This window comes from Moschus berezovskii, chromosome 24 (genome assembly GCF_049115385.1).
Source record: "Moschus berezovskii isolate FMDL1 chromosome 24, NW_MosBer_1.0, whole genome shotgun sequence".
Classification (NCBI taxonomy): domain Eukaryota; kingdom Metazoa; phylum Chordata; class Mammalia; order Artiodactyla; family Moschidae; genus Moschus; species Moschus berezovskii.
The window spans coordinates 31,935,247-31,953,051 of NC_142483.1; the positions used below are offsets into that span (position 1 = coordinate 31,935,247).

At 40.0% G+C, this 17,805-nt stretch overlaps 1 protein-coding gene across 2 annotated transcripts in view; it reads right to left on the reverse strand.

The window, feature by feature from the left end:
* Positions 1-262: 262 nt before the first annotated feature.
* Positions 263-17,805, reverse strand: part of SHQ1 (SHQ1, H/ACA ribonucleoprotein assembly factor) — a 103,127-nt gene continuing 85,584 nt past the window's right edge. For both annotated transcript variants that reach the window (XM_088831956.1, XM_055414331.2), the window contains one exon: positions 263-1,167. In XM_088831956.1, the coding sequence (XP_088688082.1) occupies positions 630-1,167 (538 nt within the window). In that variant the 3' untranslated portion in view covers positions 263-629. The remainder of the gene's footprint in view (positions 1,168-17,805) is intronic.

The following is a 17,805-nucleotide window of genomic DNA, read 5'->3' on the forward strand; positions in this document are numbered from 1 at the left end:
AATGAGATACCACTTCACACTTATTAAAATGGTAAAAATGGACCACACCAAGTGATGATACCAAGTGATGACAAGAATGAGAAAGCAGCAGAGCTCTCACAGGCTGCTGGTGGGCGTGTAAAATGGTACACTCACTTTGGAAAACAGTTTGGCAGTTTCTTACACTGTTAAACATACACCTACCATACGGCTCCATCATTCCACTCCCAGATATTTACCTAAGAGAAATAAAAGCATATGTCCACACAAAGACTTGCACACAAATGTTCATAACAGCTTTATTTGGAACAGCCAAAAGCTGGAAACAACCCAAATGTCCATTCAATGAAATACTACTCAGATACGGAAAAAAACCCCAACAAATCCTCAATACATGCTACATTGATGAATCTCAAAATAACAATACTGCATGAAATAAGCCTGATAATATTAATTACAGTTTGCTTTAGAACTTCATTCTTAAAGGTACAAGAAGACCAACTGGTGTCAATGTTAGCTCACAAACAATGTTGTATATACCAAGGAAAAGTACAAAGTGAAAATGAAGAATTTTAATTCAGTCAATAAAACCAAATCTCACATAATTCTCAATAACAAATGAGACCATTCAAGAGTCGACCCTCAGGTGTCTACCGGCTTTCTCTCTCCAACACACCACCCTGCTGTCCAGCTGCAGAGTCTTTGGGCTCGGAAATCTGAACTGAAGTCTCCAGTTGTTTTCCGAGCTCCTGGATCAGAGGCCCAGATGCTCTGGGAGCCTTGGGGGAGGCCAGTGGCTGTCCTCGACCATCATCAGACCCCAGGAAAGTGGTGCTTTTACCCATCCCACCATCATTAAGAAGCAGGGCTATGCTACTTTCTTCAACAAAGGGACCGAGCAAGGAATGCCCTGTCTTAGATTCACCACCTCCAGGCTCCTCTTGTTCCGAGTCTGACTCCTCAGTCTCAGATGATGCACTGCCCTCTGATTCCTCTGAACCACTTGTCTCAGAGCTGGAGGAAGGTGTCTGCTGCCCGGAAGTGGAATGGACTCCTGCTTTTGATATGGTTTCTTCCTCCTGGACCAGAAATGCTGCTGCCTCCAGCTCCTCCAGTTCTAACCCCAGCTGGGCCTTGGTTAGGGATGCGTTCTTTAAGGCTTCTGCAAGAGCTGCCAACTTTTTGGACCTTGAAAACCATTTTAAGAACAATTATTAGGACTATTCATTAACTGGTCTGGGGATAACAGAGTCCACAGCTTAAAAAGATGACAAAATAAAGTTGGATCCATACTTCACATGGCACAGAGGATGAACCCCCAAACAGATCAAGGATACAAATGGAAAAAAGGAAACAAGTATTACAAGGAAATGAAGGAGATTTCCTTTATGACCCCAGAATGAGGAGGGCCTTCTTATGATCAAAATCTAGAAGCCACTAAAGAAAGGCAAAGACTGATAAATTAAACTAAAAAAATAAGACAATTTCTGAAGGGTAAAAAAAAAAAAGTCAAAAGGCTAATGCAAAATTGAGAAAAGTATTTGTGATTTCTATCATAAAACAAGGCCTAATTCCCCTAATAGAGTTCTTAAAAACAGAGATAACAATCCATGAGGAAAATGGGCAAAAGATACAAGCAGATAATTCTCACAAAAAGAAATAGAAATGACTGAAAATATATGAAAAGATGTTCAACAACTTCAGTCAAATAAAAGAAATACAAATTAAAGTCATGCTGAGATATATTTTCATTTATCAGATTGGCAAAAATCCAAACATTTGGTAACACTGCCAGCAAGGCTGTGGACGAAAGGCGCTTTCATTCACTGCTGGTAAGAGAGTAAACAGTTATAATCCCGATGCAGGAGAACCTGGCAGTAACTTTCAAAATTGAAAATGTACATACCCTTGACCCAGCAAAACCACATCTGGAAATTAAACACATATGCTACAGGACACAGGTCCAAGGCAATATTTACTGAGGCACTGTTTCTAATACTCCAAAATAAGAACTATCCAAATGTCCACCAACATGGCACTGGTTAGATCAGTTGTGGAACAGCCACAGGAAGGAACAGTCAATGGTGACCTAATGTAGGAGGCTCTCCAGGGACTAACCCAGATATACTGTTTAACAATGACAAAAGGCCTTCTGTATGTATATGCTGCTTTCTATGTTAAACACACAAAAAAACTAAAGAAGCAAAAACACATTTGAAGTTGCTTGTACACTTAACCATGAACTCTGGAGAGCTACAGAAAACACTAATATTTATGTAGAGGGGGCACTGCAGGAGCTTGAAAGATGAAGGATGATAGTGAAAGGGAGGCTTTTCATGCATATGGTTTATTTTTAAACTTATGGGAATGGAATACCTATTCAAAATTCTTAACTAAAAAAGAAAAGAAAAGCAGTATAAGAGAGCAAAAGTCCTTTTTAACTGAAAACCATCTCATGCTACTTCAGAGGATATTTTTGCTAAATTTATAACATTACATGATAAACACTATACTGAACAGATAAACTTTTTCATTAACTCAGATGCATTTTAGTTGTTTTGTTTTTGAAGCAGTGTAAAGCATACTGCAGTTTTCCAAAAAAGATGTCTTTGCTGTTCCGTAGAGGAAAATCTGGTGTAACAAGTGAAAAAAAGTGAGTGAAAACGGTTAAGCGTGCTGACGTAGCTTCTGCGTTTCTCTGGCTCCAAAGATTAAATGAGTGGCTTGAGACAAACTGAATGAGTTGAGTTCACAGGATAAATTCATTTGTCAAAGCACAGTCCACCCCATAATACAGGAGACTACAGGCTTCATTTCAATAGAGTGATGGATGGGGATTTTCATCTAAGTGCCTGGATATACCTGAGACCCCTTTGTCTCAAAATATTTAGCATAACAAAAGATTCCGCAGGGATGCTTCCCCCACCCCCAGCCCCAGGTCTGGAGAGTGTAATCACGACCCAAAGCTCCACTGCAGTCAGTGTCCAAGGTTGAGTGGGACGAGGACAATGGCCGTCATGGATATGCAACTTTCTCTTATATGAGGAAAACCCTGTGTTTTGGTACTGGAATTGCAGGAGCTTAGAAAAGGAAAGATGGCCCGCGGTTGAAAGGAAAGCTTGGGTGAGATTCACTGTAGTAGATGATCTACCAAAGGGCTGTAACTCTGGGTAAGTTCTGGTGGGTTTGAGACATCTTTAAAAGCACAGTTATAAAATAAGGTCTTTGCAATACAATCTACACCCATGTCCAAGACAGCTGTGGATGATATACATAATATATTTTGAAGCCTTGGCTACCGGTTGCCAAGGATCTGGTCAGAGCTAGTGGACCAGTTTACAACCTCCCTGCCGCAAGGCTCTGCCAGCCTAAGGACTAGTTCACTGTCATCTTTCTCACTAAAAAAAAGGGCCTCTCTGGGTAATGACACAGCCTTAAGAGATAAAGAGCCATGAACTTGGGAAAGAAGAGAATGCTTATTAAATTATAATATCCAAAATAAAAATTTTAAATAAAAGCCTTTACACTTCAGTGACCACACATCTCACATTTTTAACAGATATAACACTTTTGACAATATATGAAGGATGACATTCCACAAACATTGTTGTAATCGCTCCTATGACAATCCTGTGAATCAGCTTCATTTTCATCCCCATATGACAGATGGCAAAATAGAAGTTTGGAGAATTGAGAGATGAGCTAGAGTTTGCCCCGCTGAGCAGGGGGTCAGTCAGGAGTGGAAGCCCACACCTCTGAGCTCTAACGCTCTCTCTCCTCCACCACAGGGCCTCTCAGGAATACTCGGGCTCTGAAAAGGTTCCCATGATTCCTTCCCAGTTTGATGCCACTCAACACCTTCCCAAGGAGCAAGTTCTCACTTGCATAAGGCCCAGAATTCTCCATAGAAACTGTGACGGGTCTCTTTTTAGCTCAGCAGTCTTAAAGTATACATCTAAGCTTTACCTACAAAGACTGCAGGATCTGAGGAAAAAAATGTGAATTATTTTTGTGAATATTAGTGAATACCACAGACATATCTACTCAAGCTAAAACTGTTTGGGTCTTTATTATTGTCTACTATAAAAATATTACATCTGTCACTTATAACCATATAAATTCGGAATTCTAAAGTTCCTCACCTGTAATTTTGGCTATTTTCAGAAAGCATCCCTCACAATGCTGGAACTAAGAAGTGTCAACTCTAACAGGCAGGGAAGTGGCAACGATGAGCCAAGTGATCTTTGCCTGTTACCAGCTGAGGTAAATTCCTATCCTACAAAGGGAAAAGTTCATTTCTCACTTTTAGCACAATATTATGTTTAAAATGATCCATTATATAATGTGTATTAAAAAATGGATCATATGTGGATTATTTTTGTTCCTTACCACCCTGATTCATCTTTATTTCTTATTATCCCACTTTTACTACCTCAAGATATCTAGTTTCTCAAATTTATATTAAACTTCTGATAGAAACTTAACAGAATAAGCATTTTGAACTCTCAAAGAATGCTAGGAAGAAAAAAAACTAATTAAAATTTCAAAATATCATTGGTATAGAATATGACCCAACTAATCTCAGGAATGAAAGTTGGGTTTGTTTCTGTTCAATTATTTGACACAGATAATTTAACAGTCACTGTTCACAGAAAAGGAAATTATTCCTTTGGAGAAAAAACTGAGCCATGAAAGAGTAGCCTTTTTGTTCTTTTCAAACATTGGCACAATTGGAGTTGGTTCTAAGTCCGCCACTCCTTGTAAATTCTAGAATCTAACTGTAATGGCCTTTCCATATCAGAAAGCACCTCATTTAACGCAGTTAGTGGCTTTTCACTGTCACACTCAAAACAGACCAGGCTAGGTCATGTCAAAAAGCCTTGTCAAATGACATTATTAGTTAGCCAGAGTGCTTACAAAAACCAGGTACATGTGGATATACTCAACCGACACATATGTTGAGTTTCTAGTTGTACTTATAGATTATATTTTACATCTAAGTGAAGAATACCTATCTGTTAAGATGTATTAATTATGGAGTGAAGAGAGTCAGGATTTAAAAGACACATGATAGATCATACTAATGTCATATTTTAATAAAACTATGCTCAATGCAGATTTTTTCTCAGAAACTTTTTGGAAATGTAATCCTGCCATATTAACTTTAAAAAGAAAAAAAAAAACCCTTCCATTCATTTATATATGTGAAATAATATCCTATTTGGAGAAATTTTTTAAAATTAAAGACTGACAAGCTACAGTAAATCCAACTACCAATGAAGAGTAATAGTAACACCTAAGAGTGCATGCCTTTACTGTGGCTAAGCTGATATAAAATTTCCTCAATTATTTTATATTTGGTGACTGATTTTAGGGGGGCAAAAAGGGAATTGTAACCTTATGAAACTGCCAAAACAAAGTGCAAAAAGAGCCCTGAAATGTAGGCAAAAGAAAACTGGGTATAAATAGAAAGCATACATCCTGTTTCTTGCTGTAGAATTTTGTCTCAAACTATCAATCAACTTTTCACCACTTCCTGCAATAGCAGGTCTACTATAAATCTCATAGTAACTGACTAGGTTTCATTTCCTCTGCCAAAACCTGCTAGCCTGCCAGCCATGACATACTGACACTAGAGCCAGCAACTGATAATGTAGGAAAGGACTCCAGTGAGGCCACTCCAGATACATTTCATACTAGATGATGAATACAGTGACTTGGCTTTTAATTTCAAAGGGGACACACACACACACACACACACACACACACACACCCTCAGACTTTCTGGGAACAAACCGTATATCAACATTCTTTTTAAAAGACAATAACGACAATGACATATAATCATAATTCCTCTCCACTGAAAAGAACCAGTTCCAAACTTCAAACTCTCCTGCCTAATATACATTTATGCAACCTGATCTAAATAAAAGGTAACGCATTAGCTTTAGGTAGAAGTTGCTGGTGAAACTCATCTCTGAAAACAGGCATGAAAGACAAATACCAGTTCATGCACAGATGAACACAGAACTAACTGCCTGCCCTGGCTCTGTAAGAATGAAAAGCATTTCCAGCTCAGTCATTAGCAGAAACAACTGATCTTTTTGAATAAGAAAATACCAATTTAATACAGAAAATACTGCAAGATAAGAGTTATTTAAGCCTCACTGAGTATGGGCCAATGAAATATTTTTTCATCCTATTTTCAACTTGACTTAATACCCTTCTCTGTGTCTGCACTGTGAAAAACAATACCTAGTCCATGGGTCATTAGATCAATTGTCCGCAAAACTCCATTAGTTACTAGTAACCATCATAACTACTACTGGCTGGCTTAAAACAACAGAAATTTATCCTCTCATAGTTCTAGAGGCCAGAAGTCCAAAATCAGCAGGGCTGCTTCCTTCTGAAGGCTCTGAGGGGAGAATCTGTTCCAAGCCTTTCTTGTAGCTTCTGGTGTTGCCAGGAATCCTTGGCTTGTAGATACATCACCCTAAGCTCTGCTTCTGTCACCACCTGGTGTTCTCTCTCTGTGTTTCTTCACAAGGCTGTCTTCCATCTGGATGTGTCTCTGTGTCTCTTCTCCTCATAAGAATAACAGTCATACTGCATCAAGGGCCCACCCTACACCCATGACCTTATCTTAACAATTAATTACATCTACAAGAACCCTATTTCCAAAGTCATGTTCTAGGGTTCTGTGAGAAGATATGAATTAGGGGAGGCACTATCCAACAATGCAGTCTGTCTTCTAGCCTCTGCCTCACCCCCAATTCATGTCTGTCCCACATGCAATATATACATTCACTCATCGCAATACTCCCAAAGTCTCAATCCATTCCAACATCAATTTTAGGTCCAAACTTTCATCTAACTCTCATCTCAATCAGGTTTAGGTGGAACTCTGGGTATACTCTATCCTGGGGTAACATTTCTCTCTGTCCATAGATCTGTGACTAAAGAACAAGTTATCTGTTTCCAAAACACAACGGTTGTACAAGTGTAAAAAACAAAAATTTCCATTTCAGAAGGGAAAAAATGAAATGGATAAAAAAAAGTTAACCAATCTAAAGCAAGTTCACAATGCAGTAGGTCAAATTCCATTAGTTTTGAAGTCTGAGAATAATCCTCTGTGGCTTGATGCTCTATCGTCTGGGTCCACCCACTAGGGTGGAAGCTCCACCTACTCTGGACTCTGAATTCCTGGTTCTGCCCTCAGACCCATTCTCCCTTCATTTCCTCCCATCTTTGCCCTTCTCAGTCCAGGCTGGTTGTTTCTCTGTTGCTATAACGTTCTCAAAAACCTTGTCAGTCTGCTGTGAAAGTCAAGGGGAATGCAAACCATTAGACAAGAGAATTCTCCACATGTCCTTCTTGGATGAGCCCACCTCCATTCCTGACTTGTGCCAGATGGCTGAGCGGATCCAAAATCCACATGCTTAATCTCTTTAGCCAAAGGCTGTCCACCCATACCCATGGCCCCAGTTCCAGAGCACAGTTATGTGAACAGGCTCATGATGATGATGAGTGCATGCTCAGTCCTTTCCAACTCTTTGCAACCCCATGGACTGTAGCCTGCCAGTCTCCTCTGTCCATGGCATTTTCTAGGCAAGAACACTGGAATGGGTTGCCATTTCCTCCTCCAGGGTATCTGACCCAGGGATCGAACCTGCATCGCCTGTGTCTCCTGCACTGCAGGCAGATTCTTTACCCACTGAGCACTGGGGAAGTGTGGACAGGCTGGGAAGTTTCCAAATCATCAAGTGCTGATCCCTTTATACGCAACAATTTCTTCCTCAATTTCTCTTTGCCTTCTCTTATTCTACTCGTTAACGAGGAGAAACCAGGCTGCATCTTTAACACTGTAGAAATCTCTTCAGCTCAATACCCAAGTTCTAGTCTCCACACTGAGTGGCTGGCTGACACAACACAACCAAGTTCTCCACCTTTGTAACTAGGGTCGCTGTTCCTCCAGTTTGCAATAACAAGTTCTTTTCCCTCGGAGATCCCACTAGAAGTACCTTTCACATTCCTGTTTCTAGCACCATTCTACAGGTGATGATATGTAAATTTTTTCTAAGACTACAGAAGCTTTCTCCGTACCTCTCCTCACTTCTTTCTAAACCTTCGCAAGATTCACCTTTAATGTCCATATTTCTGCTATGTTATCTCTTTAATCTAAGATTCTTCCATTATGCACACATTCCCAAACTTTTCCAGCCTCTACTCATGACCTAACTTCAAAGTCACTCCCACAATTTCAGGTATCTGTTACAGTAACACCCCACTCACGATATGGAAGTCTGTATTAATTTCCTAGGGCTGCCATAACAAACCATCACAATGTGGTAGCTTAAGACAACAGAAATTTATCCTTTCACAGTTCTAGAGGCTAGAAATCCAAAATCAAGGTGCTGACAGGGTTGTTTCCTTCTGGGAGCTCCAATGGAACAATCTGTTCCATGCCTTTCTCTTAGCCTCTGGTGTTGCCAGGAATCCTTGGCATTCCTTGGCTTGTAGACACATCATTCTATGCTCTGTCACCACATGGCATTCTGTGTGTCTGCTTCCTCACAAGGTTGTCTTCCTTCTGGATGCATGTCTGTGACTCTTTTTCTCCTTATAAGGGTACAAGTCATATTGGATCAAAGGGCCATCCTACTCCAGCATGACCTCCTCTTAACAACTAACTACATCCGCAACAACCCTATTTCCAAATAAGGTCACCTTCTTAGGTTTGCGGAGGACGTGAATTCTGAAAGAGAGTGGAGATGCTCATTAATGGAAGATAATTAAGATGAAATAAAGAACACTTAAAGTCGATCAACATAAAATAGAAGTCAAAATTTAATAGTAAAAAGTGATTTTTAAAAGGTGAAGATTTCACCTTGAGACAAAAATGACAAACTACACAAATAAGTTGAGAAAATGTTTAACAATATTCATATATAGGTTATAATTACAACTAGGCACTAACTCTCAAAATAAACAAAGAATGAACCAAATATTAATGGTATTTGTAACTGTTCTAAGAAAATTCTATTATAGTACTATATAACACTTCAGGTTGGTCTTTTAGAGCAGAATCGTAAGATAGTTTTTAGAAATAATCATGATGGCATCATGAGTTCAAGGGCCTCTCAATCATGTGATACTCAAATCAATGCTTTAACACTCAAAGACTTTCAACTTGTCACTATTATTGTAGAATTTTCTGCTTCAGTTGTTAATAATCCCACACATCCAAGTCTCACTGTCAGTGGTTCTATGTGTGGTTCAAATCCAGCTTCTATATTACTTCCTCTGCCTTTGTGAAATCCTTGTCCTTTTCCTCAATCTGCAGTTTATTTGTACTATATAATATCAACCATCATCAAGAGGTTAAAGAAAAAAAAATACTGGCAAGATGAGTAGGGGAGATGCTAGGAAGAAGAGTGATATACTAGAATGAGGACTAAATTTATTAAATGGTTTGGTCAATAGTGTGTATCTTTGTGTGCTGACTATCACCAGTTCTCTTTGTAATTTCCTAAGTGTGGAAAGAATTACAACTATTCAGAAAGAATTACGACTATTCAGAAAGAATGACCCCCTCACGATATATATGTGGTGTACTAGATATACAAACACCCCCCCACACACACATTTTTAGAGCAGAGTTTATATTTTAAAAATTGATATGGCAATTATACATATTGAACTACAGTTAGTAGGTAAATGAAGTAGGTGAATGAAGGTTTATCCAAATGCAGAGACGCTACCGTTCACTTCACCACTGGCATCCACCTAAGAAGCGGACAATGAGGATGACAAATAGATTAAGAATGATGCAATGTCCACAGTTTGAGCGAAATGCACTGCATCCTGTCCTTGAAACCATTCTGCATTTATACCAGACCAAATCAAATAGTGGAGACGGAAATGTTAAGTGTCATAAATTTGCCACATTTCCCTCTCTGACCCCCACACCCCAGCAGAACTGTGTTAGGGAAATGTGCTTCATTGTAATCCCCAAAGCTAGAATTCAGAGTCAATTTCAAAACTGGCCCCATGAAACTCTTGGAACTGTGCCAAGTCAAAAGGTCTCCCTTTCTACACCAGCAATTGTGAAGTTCCAATCCATGATCCACCTGCATGATGGAACAATCCAGTGTCTCCTTCTTGCCTCTCCACCTCCATTTAGGTCTTTACCTTTCCTCCATTTCTTTTACCCCACCCCTAATCAGCTCATCTTGTTTATGCACACAAGAAAGATGCTTTAAATAATTTCTGGTACAAGGCAGGAAATAAATATGTAATCTATCAGTGAACCCAAACAACTGGTTGAGTAAAACAAAGAACAAAAACAAAAGACTTTTGTAGGGTAGAAAAGGATACGGGAAAATGGGACTATAGGTCTAAGGTAGAAACAGATCTCTTCCACCCATTTTTTCCTCTAAAAGTATTCCATGAAGCAAGACATTTGGGGGTATGTCAGACTTGTACAATTCTGACAATATTTCTACTTTTCATCTATGTGAAAAGGGCAGACCATACTGTTCAACCACAGAGGTGTAGTATTTTGACCAACTAACTGTTCAGATGAAATGGCTATTTGGAATCCATTAAACTAAGTACAGGTCAATAAACTAAAGGGAGAAGGCACTAAGAAGGTGGTAGCAGAAGGAAGGTGTTCTGGTTGAAATGTACCCCCCACAAAGATATGTTCAAGTCCTCATCCCCAGAACCTGTCAGTATGACCTCAGTTGGGGAAATAGGGTCTTTACAAATGTCATAAAGTCAAGATGAGGTCATACTGTGTTAGGGTGAGCCCTAAATCCAATCTCTTAGTGGGGACTGGTGTCCTTACAAGAATATCATGTAAAGACACAAGGACACACTAATGGTTTATGATGTCTATCTTCTTTGTGAACTGTACCTTTTATTATTAAAAACAAATTCATCTGTTTCATTTATAATAAATATAAAAAAAAAGACAGATGCAGAGAAGACCATTTGATAATGGTGACAGAGACTGAAGTGCTGTGTCTACAAGCCAAGCAAGGAGTGTCAAGGATGGCTGGTAGTTACAAGCTAGAAGGAAGCATGGGACAACTCTCTCAAGCCTGAAGAAAGAACCAACCCTGCTGAACGACTGATTCTAGACTTCTGGCCTCCAAAACTGTGAGGGAATAAATTTCTGCTCTTTTAAGCTATCCAGTTTGCTGTCACTTGTTACCATAGCCCAAGGGAACTAATACAGAGGTGTATACAGGGATCAGGATCTTTAGAGCCAAAAAGAAATTAGAAGGCACCTCATACACGTTCCTGATTTTACAAATGAAATAAACGATACCACTAAGAATATCAACAGCAGCAAGACACAGAAAAGTTTCCTTCACATAATAAACTGCAGTGAATGATCAGACTGTTTCAAACTAGTTTCTGAGTCTAAAATGCTATGCTTTTACACTTCTACATTATGATCATGATGTTCCCCTGTTTAAAACCTGCAATGGGTTCCCAGAACACTCAGAAAAATCTATACTTCCCCAGTGAAGACAAGGCCCCAGAAGATCAGCCGTTTGGGCCTGTCTGCCTCCCAGGGGGGCTGCCTGCCATTTGTTTCCATGTCATTGTGCTCTGGAGCTTCACTCACCACCCTCTCTCTGTCCCAAGGACACAATGATACGTTCTTTCTTCAAGGCCTTTGCAAATGCTCCCTCTTTCTGGGACACTCTTCCCGCAAGTCTTCCTAGGCTGGCTCCTACTCATTCAGTTCTAAGCTGAACTGCCCCTCAGACAGTCTTGCAGAGTCTATTTAAAGCAATGCTTTCCAAGCTGTTTCATGCCCTGGGACACAGAAAACAGTCTCTGTCTGGCATAGCACAAAAGTAAACTGTCCAGGCTGGCTCCCATCCCACCTGCCATCCTGAAGGTTGAGGGGGCCATTATTTCCATTTCTCCTGAAAGCCACCAGTGGGACTGCAGACCATCAGCTGGGATGCTCTGCCCCTTGTCCTCCAATTTCTTGCACACACAATGAACCTGGCATTCTAAGACACTCTTGAGGTCTACAGAAGTGCAAGTTCTGGCTTCGTTTTCAAACATGTCCTTTTTGTCTCCACTTTCCCATCTTGAAAGCAGAAGGAAAATGACTGCTCCCAAACTTCCTGGCATCCTCTGAGGAAGAAAGACTGGGACAAGTGATTTAATGTGTTTATTTCTTTGTAAGCTTGTTCTCAATGCTAAGATTTTCCCTGGTAACAAAACACGAAGTTTGTGCACTGTGTTGTTTTCACAGTACTGAAACAGGAAAATACTCAAGTGCCAGAATGTTCACCACACACATGATGCAGCACACAGCTCTCCAAATCATGAAGGAAGTCAAGAAACTTTGAAAATTCAGAATATTTATCCACTCGCAAGTATGATGGTCAATGAAATGTTTTCTCCAATGCATATTGCAATGGCATGAATCAGTTAAAAAAGAACCATTCTGCCTTTTCTTAATGACAATCTTGTTCTACCAAATGAATGACAACCATGCACTGCCTGCTCCTTGGTGTGGGTTTTCTGGAATTATTAAATGTCTGACATATCACATAAGCTCTCTTCCTCTTCCCACACACTTCGAACCACAGTTAACATGCTCTCTAGAGAAAGTTGGGAACCTCTGCTTTCCAACATGATCAAACACAGTTACAGAACAGACCTCCTCATGAGGGCCAGTCATTATGTTAAGTGGCCACATCTGGGGCAGACCTGCAGGACCTTCCTGTACTCATTCTTACACAAAATGACTCCACAGAATGCCAATTGGTACAGCCTGCTAAAATGATACAGACAGCTCTATAACTTGTCTCCCTCTGTGGGGAAGCCAGACCCAGAAGCTGCAGCATTTAGCATTCAGCTTTTTCTTAGATACGATTCATTGGGTTTTCCTCAGTGGGAGGAAACAGTTCAGTTCAGTCGCTCAGTCGTGTCCAACTCTCCGCGACCCCATGAATCACAGCACGCCAGGCCTCCCTGTCCATCACCAACTCCTGGAGTTTACCCAAATTCATGTCCATTGAGTCGGTGATGCCATCCAACCATCTCATCCTCTGTCGTCCCCTTCTCCTGCCCTCAATCTTTCCCAGCATCAGGGTCAGCGTCTTTACAAATGCCATAAAGTCAAGATGAGGTCGTAATGGGTATGACCAAGAGATTTTGCTACAAGTGCCCCCAGAGAGACCTTTAACAACTGATACTGAGTTAGACTTCTCACCAAAATAACGCTGAATAGATGAAGCCACATGCAAAAGAGTACACACTGTATTATTTCAGTTATACAGAGTTCTAAAGCAGGCAAAAACCAATGGACGGTAACACAATGTGAGAAGGTTCAAGGGACTTCTGGGTGGTTCCTGACTTGGGTGATACTTACACAGGTGTTTTAAAATTCATTATTTGTATATTTATCATCTGTACTTACTCAACAAACACAAGTTCTGGAAAAGAAGCCTCAGGCTTCTGAACATTTGTTCAGGTAAAGGGGGCAGAGCCAGAGAGAGAAGGGTGCAAAGGGTCACAGGGATAGCTCTGGTTTCCTTGGGGCAAACAACAAGATTTCTTCTACAACGCTACTCATCTCAAACTACTTTTTAAAAGGCCTGGCACGTTTTACCACACACAAAGAGAATCTCAAAATATGCCTAGAGAAAGATCCATTAGTCATTTCTTTCAACAAGCATACTCTACACAGAAAGCTGTTCTTTGCAGAAGTACATAGTTCACTGCAATGGAGGTGATTCCTATGATATTGGTTAAAGCACTGTCTGTGGGTCATTTCAAATACCATTTTTAAAGGCATCCACTCAGAGCCCCAAAAGGACACTTGATCTACAGACCAACCTTAGTACTTTCTCAAGTAAGAGTAAAATAAGAATGTGTATTATTTTTATTTTTAATACTGTTTTCAAGCCTTCAGCCTGGATGGAAGGGAGTTTGGGGAAGAATGGATAAATGGATATGTATGGCTGAGTCCCTCTGCTGTCCACCTGAAACAATCACAACACTGTGAATCAACTATACTCCAACACAAAATAAAAGGTTTAATTTAAAAAATATTTCATCTCTCCCACTAAAATGCTGAAAACTAGCCACCAGGAATCTTTCTATCACTTGTATGAATATTTTCCACAAAGTGAGCGATTTTATCAAATTTGTGTAGTACAGACTGAAGCTTGCTTTCTAAAACACTTATTTATTTGGCAGGACTGGGTCTTAGTTGTAGCACATGTGACCTTTAGTTGCAGCAGGCAAACTCTTAGTTGTGGCATGTGGGAGCTAGCTCCCTTACTCGGGATTTAACCCAGGCCTCCTGCATTGGGAGTGAGAAGTCTTAGCCACTGAACCACCAAGGAAGTCCAAACATAGTTTTGTTTTGTTTATAAATGAGGATAATGGTTTATAAGTGTTAGCTGCTCAGTCATGTTTAATTCTTTGTGACCCCATGGACTATAGCCCATCAGGCTCCTCTGTCCATGGAATTCTCTAGGCAAGAATACTGGAGTGGGTAGCCATTCTCTTCTTCAGGGGTTCTTTCTGACCCAGGGATCGAACCTGGGTCTCTCACATCGCAGGTAGATTCTTTACTGTCTGAGCCACAAGGGAAGCCCAAGGTTTATAAGACTTCAGGCTATATTTTCAATTTCAATTAAAATTTATACAGGGATTAAAAAAAAGACAAACCCTTCCCCTAGAGAAGGAGAAAAGACAACCAGATTCAGTTTCCAGGTGCTTCATTATAATAATCTTCTTTATTATTACTAGTAGAAGAGAAGCAGATGAGAAAAACTTTTTTTGGCAGAACTCTGATACTGGGGTTCTTTTGCTATGAATTTTTTTTTTTAACAGAAGAGTATGTTTTACAACAACATCCGCTGGATCATCGAAAAACCAAGAGAGTTCCAGAAAAACATCTATTTCTGCTTTATTGACTATGCAAAAGCCTTTGACTGTGTGAATCACAATAAACTGTGGACAATTCTGAAAGAGATGGGAATACCAGACCACCTGACCTGCCTCTTGAGAAACCTGTATGCAGGTCAGGAAGCAACAGTTAGAACTGGACATGGAACAACAGACTGGTTCCAAATAGGAAAAGGAGTATGTCAAGGCTGTATATTGTCACCCTGCTTATTTAACTTATATGCAGAGTACATCATGAGAAAGGCTGAGCTGGAGGAAGCACATGCTGGAATCAAGATTGCTGGGAGAAATAGCAATAACCTCAGATATGCAGATGACACCACCCTTATGGCAAAAAGTGAAGAGGAACTCAAAAGCCTCTTGATGAAAGTAAAAGAGGAGAGTGAAAAAGTTGGCTTGAAGCTCAACATTCAGAAAACTAAGACCTTGGCATCCGGTCCCATCACTTCATGAGAAATAGATGGGGAAACAGTGGAAACAGTGTCAGACTTTATTTTGGGGGGCTCCAAAATCATTGCAGATGATTGCAGCCATGAAATTAAAAGACACTTACTCTTTGGAAGGAAAGTTATGACCAACCTAGATAGCATATTAAAAAGCAGAGATATTACTTTGCCAACAAAGTTCCATCTAGTCAAGGCTATGGTTTTTCCAGTGGTCATGTATGGATGTGAGAGTTGGACTGTGAAGAAAGCTGAGTGCCAAAGAATTGATGCTTTTGAACTGCGGTGTTGGAGAAGACTCTTGCGAGTCCCTTGGACTGCAAGGAGATCCAACCAGTCCATTCTAAAGGAGATCAGTCCTAGGTGTTCATTGGAAGGACTGCTGTTGAAGCTGAAACTCCAATACTTTGGCCACCTGATGCGAAGAGCTGACTCATTTGAAATGACTGATGCTGGGAAAGACTGAGGGCAGGAGCAGAAGGGGAAGACAGAGGATGAGATGGTTGGATGGCATCACAGACTCAATGGATATGAGTTTGGGTAAATTCCGGGAGCTGGTGATGGACAGGGAGGCCTGGCATGATGCAGTTCATGGGGTCGCAAAGAGTCAGACATGACTGAGCAACTGAACTGAACTGAATGTTTTACAAATATATTTTTCTGTGAAATGACAGTTGATTTGGACATTATGGTCAGTCTTTCAAATATGTCCTGAAATTCAAGGAATCTCTTTTTCTAATTAAAGACTCACATTTTAATAATATTTATGATAAAGTCTTAAGATTAATCAACTCCTTCACTTTTTATGATTTAAGCTTCCAATTCACATAAAGAACTATTCTCACCACTCTTCAAACTTACCCTGGGACTTTACACATTGTTCCTGCAGGAGGTAAGCTATTAGATTATATCACTTAACCATCTCCTCATCTTCCAGAGGCCATAATCATTTATGCCTCTAATTTGTTTCTAAATAAATTTGCTTCTTAAAATTTCTACAGAAAATCCCTAAATCATAGTAAAAGTGAATAAGACATCATCTGAAACTCTTTGACCTACGTGAGTTCCAAAATTCCAGTTTGTTTTACACATCAGAAAGGTGATTCGGGATCTGTAATATACTATGCATTACTTAACACCATCAGCAGCAATCTGTAATCAAATAGACTAATATTTCTATGCAAGATGTATGGTTAGTCACTCCAAGTTGAATAAATATTATAAATGGCCTCAGGTCACCAGGTGAATTTAGGTCAGTCAGGTTTTGCTGTCCATTGCCCTGAAAATACTTCTGCCTTCAGAACTTTGTAGGTTTCAGAACTGAGGAACTGAGGTCAAGGGGTGGTGGACAAGGACCAGAAGCAAGTAGACTGAGCTGCAGCTTTTCAGTTCAAGTGCCCAGGTCCAGAATCAGTCTTTTGACAAATATTTATTGACCATCTGCTATGCACCAGGTTTGGTGGATGTAATGGTGAATATAAGACACAGTCTTTGCTCTGAGGATCATATCATCTTAGTCTGGACTTGGAGAGGAAGAAGATATCCTATTAGAGTGAAGGACATCTATGGGAAGGATCAGCCTGGGGTGCCCCAGGCATTGAAGAGACAGTCTATTCCCACATATAATTCCACAGGAAATCCATTTTATGCCTTAAAATGAGGGTAAGATGAAAGTCCTAATTCAGCCTAAATTGACTACTTCAATGCTTATCTTAAATTTTTAAATATCAGATTCTTGGAGAGAAGCAATAGTTATTTCTTCTCTTCTGCCCCTTCTGTGTGAGTCTGTATACCAATGCTCACAGGCTTTATTATTCACAAATTCCATTTTGGTAAATCTGACTACTTGTCGCAGTTTTCTATAGCCTCAAAATCAATACTCCTCAGCCTTATGGAGTCATTCATGGCTGCACAGAGAGCAGTGGGCATCTTCAATACCCAGGACACATATCCTGAGGGATGACTGGATGTAGCTCTGCCTTCTTGCTTCAGTTTTCATACAGTAAATAGGGTCCTTCTTCACGGTCAATTTAGTGCCATGGTTTTTGCATCTGGGGGCTTTTGTTGACAATTATCCTGTATATCATGGCCTCCAAGTTCAGTGCTGAACTGTTGTCTACTGCCCAAAGCCTACAATGTGTCTTATGAAGAAAACACATGTTCTTAGATAAGCTTTGTTCAGGCATGAGTTATGGTGCTGTTGGCCATGAGTTCACTGTGAATGAATCAATAATATTGGTATATATGAAATAAAGTGTCTTTAAGCAGAAACACTAATAAGACAAGGATATGCACTGATTGGTTGATGAAAATGTTGTGACCAGAGGCTCACAAGAAACTAAGCCTGTATTTCAACGGTTGCAAGTTTGCTAATTGAGTGTCTGCAACAACTTCATATAACATATCTCCTGTAAATGATGAAAGGTGA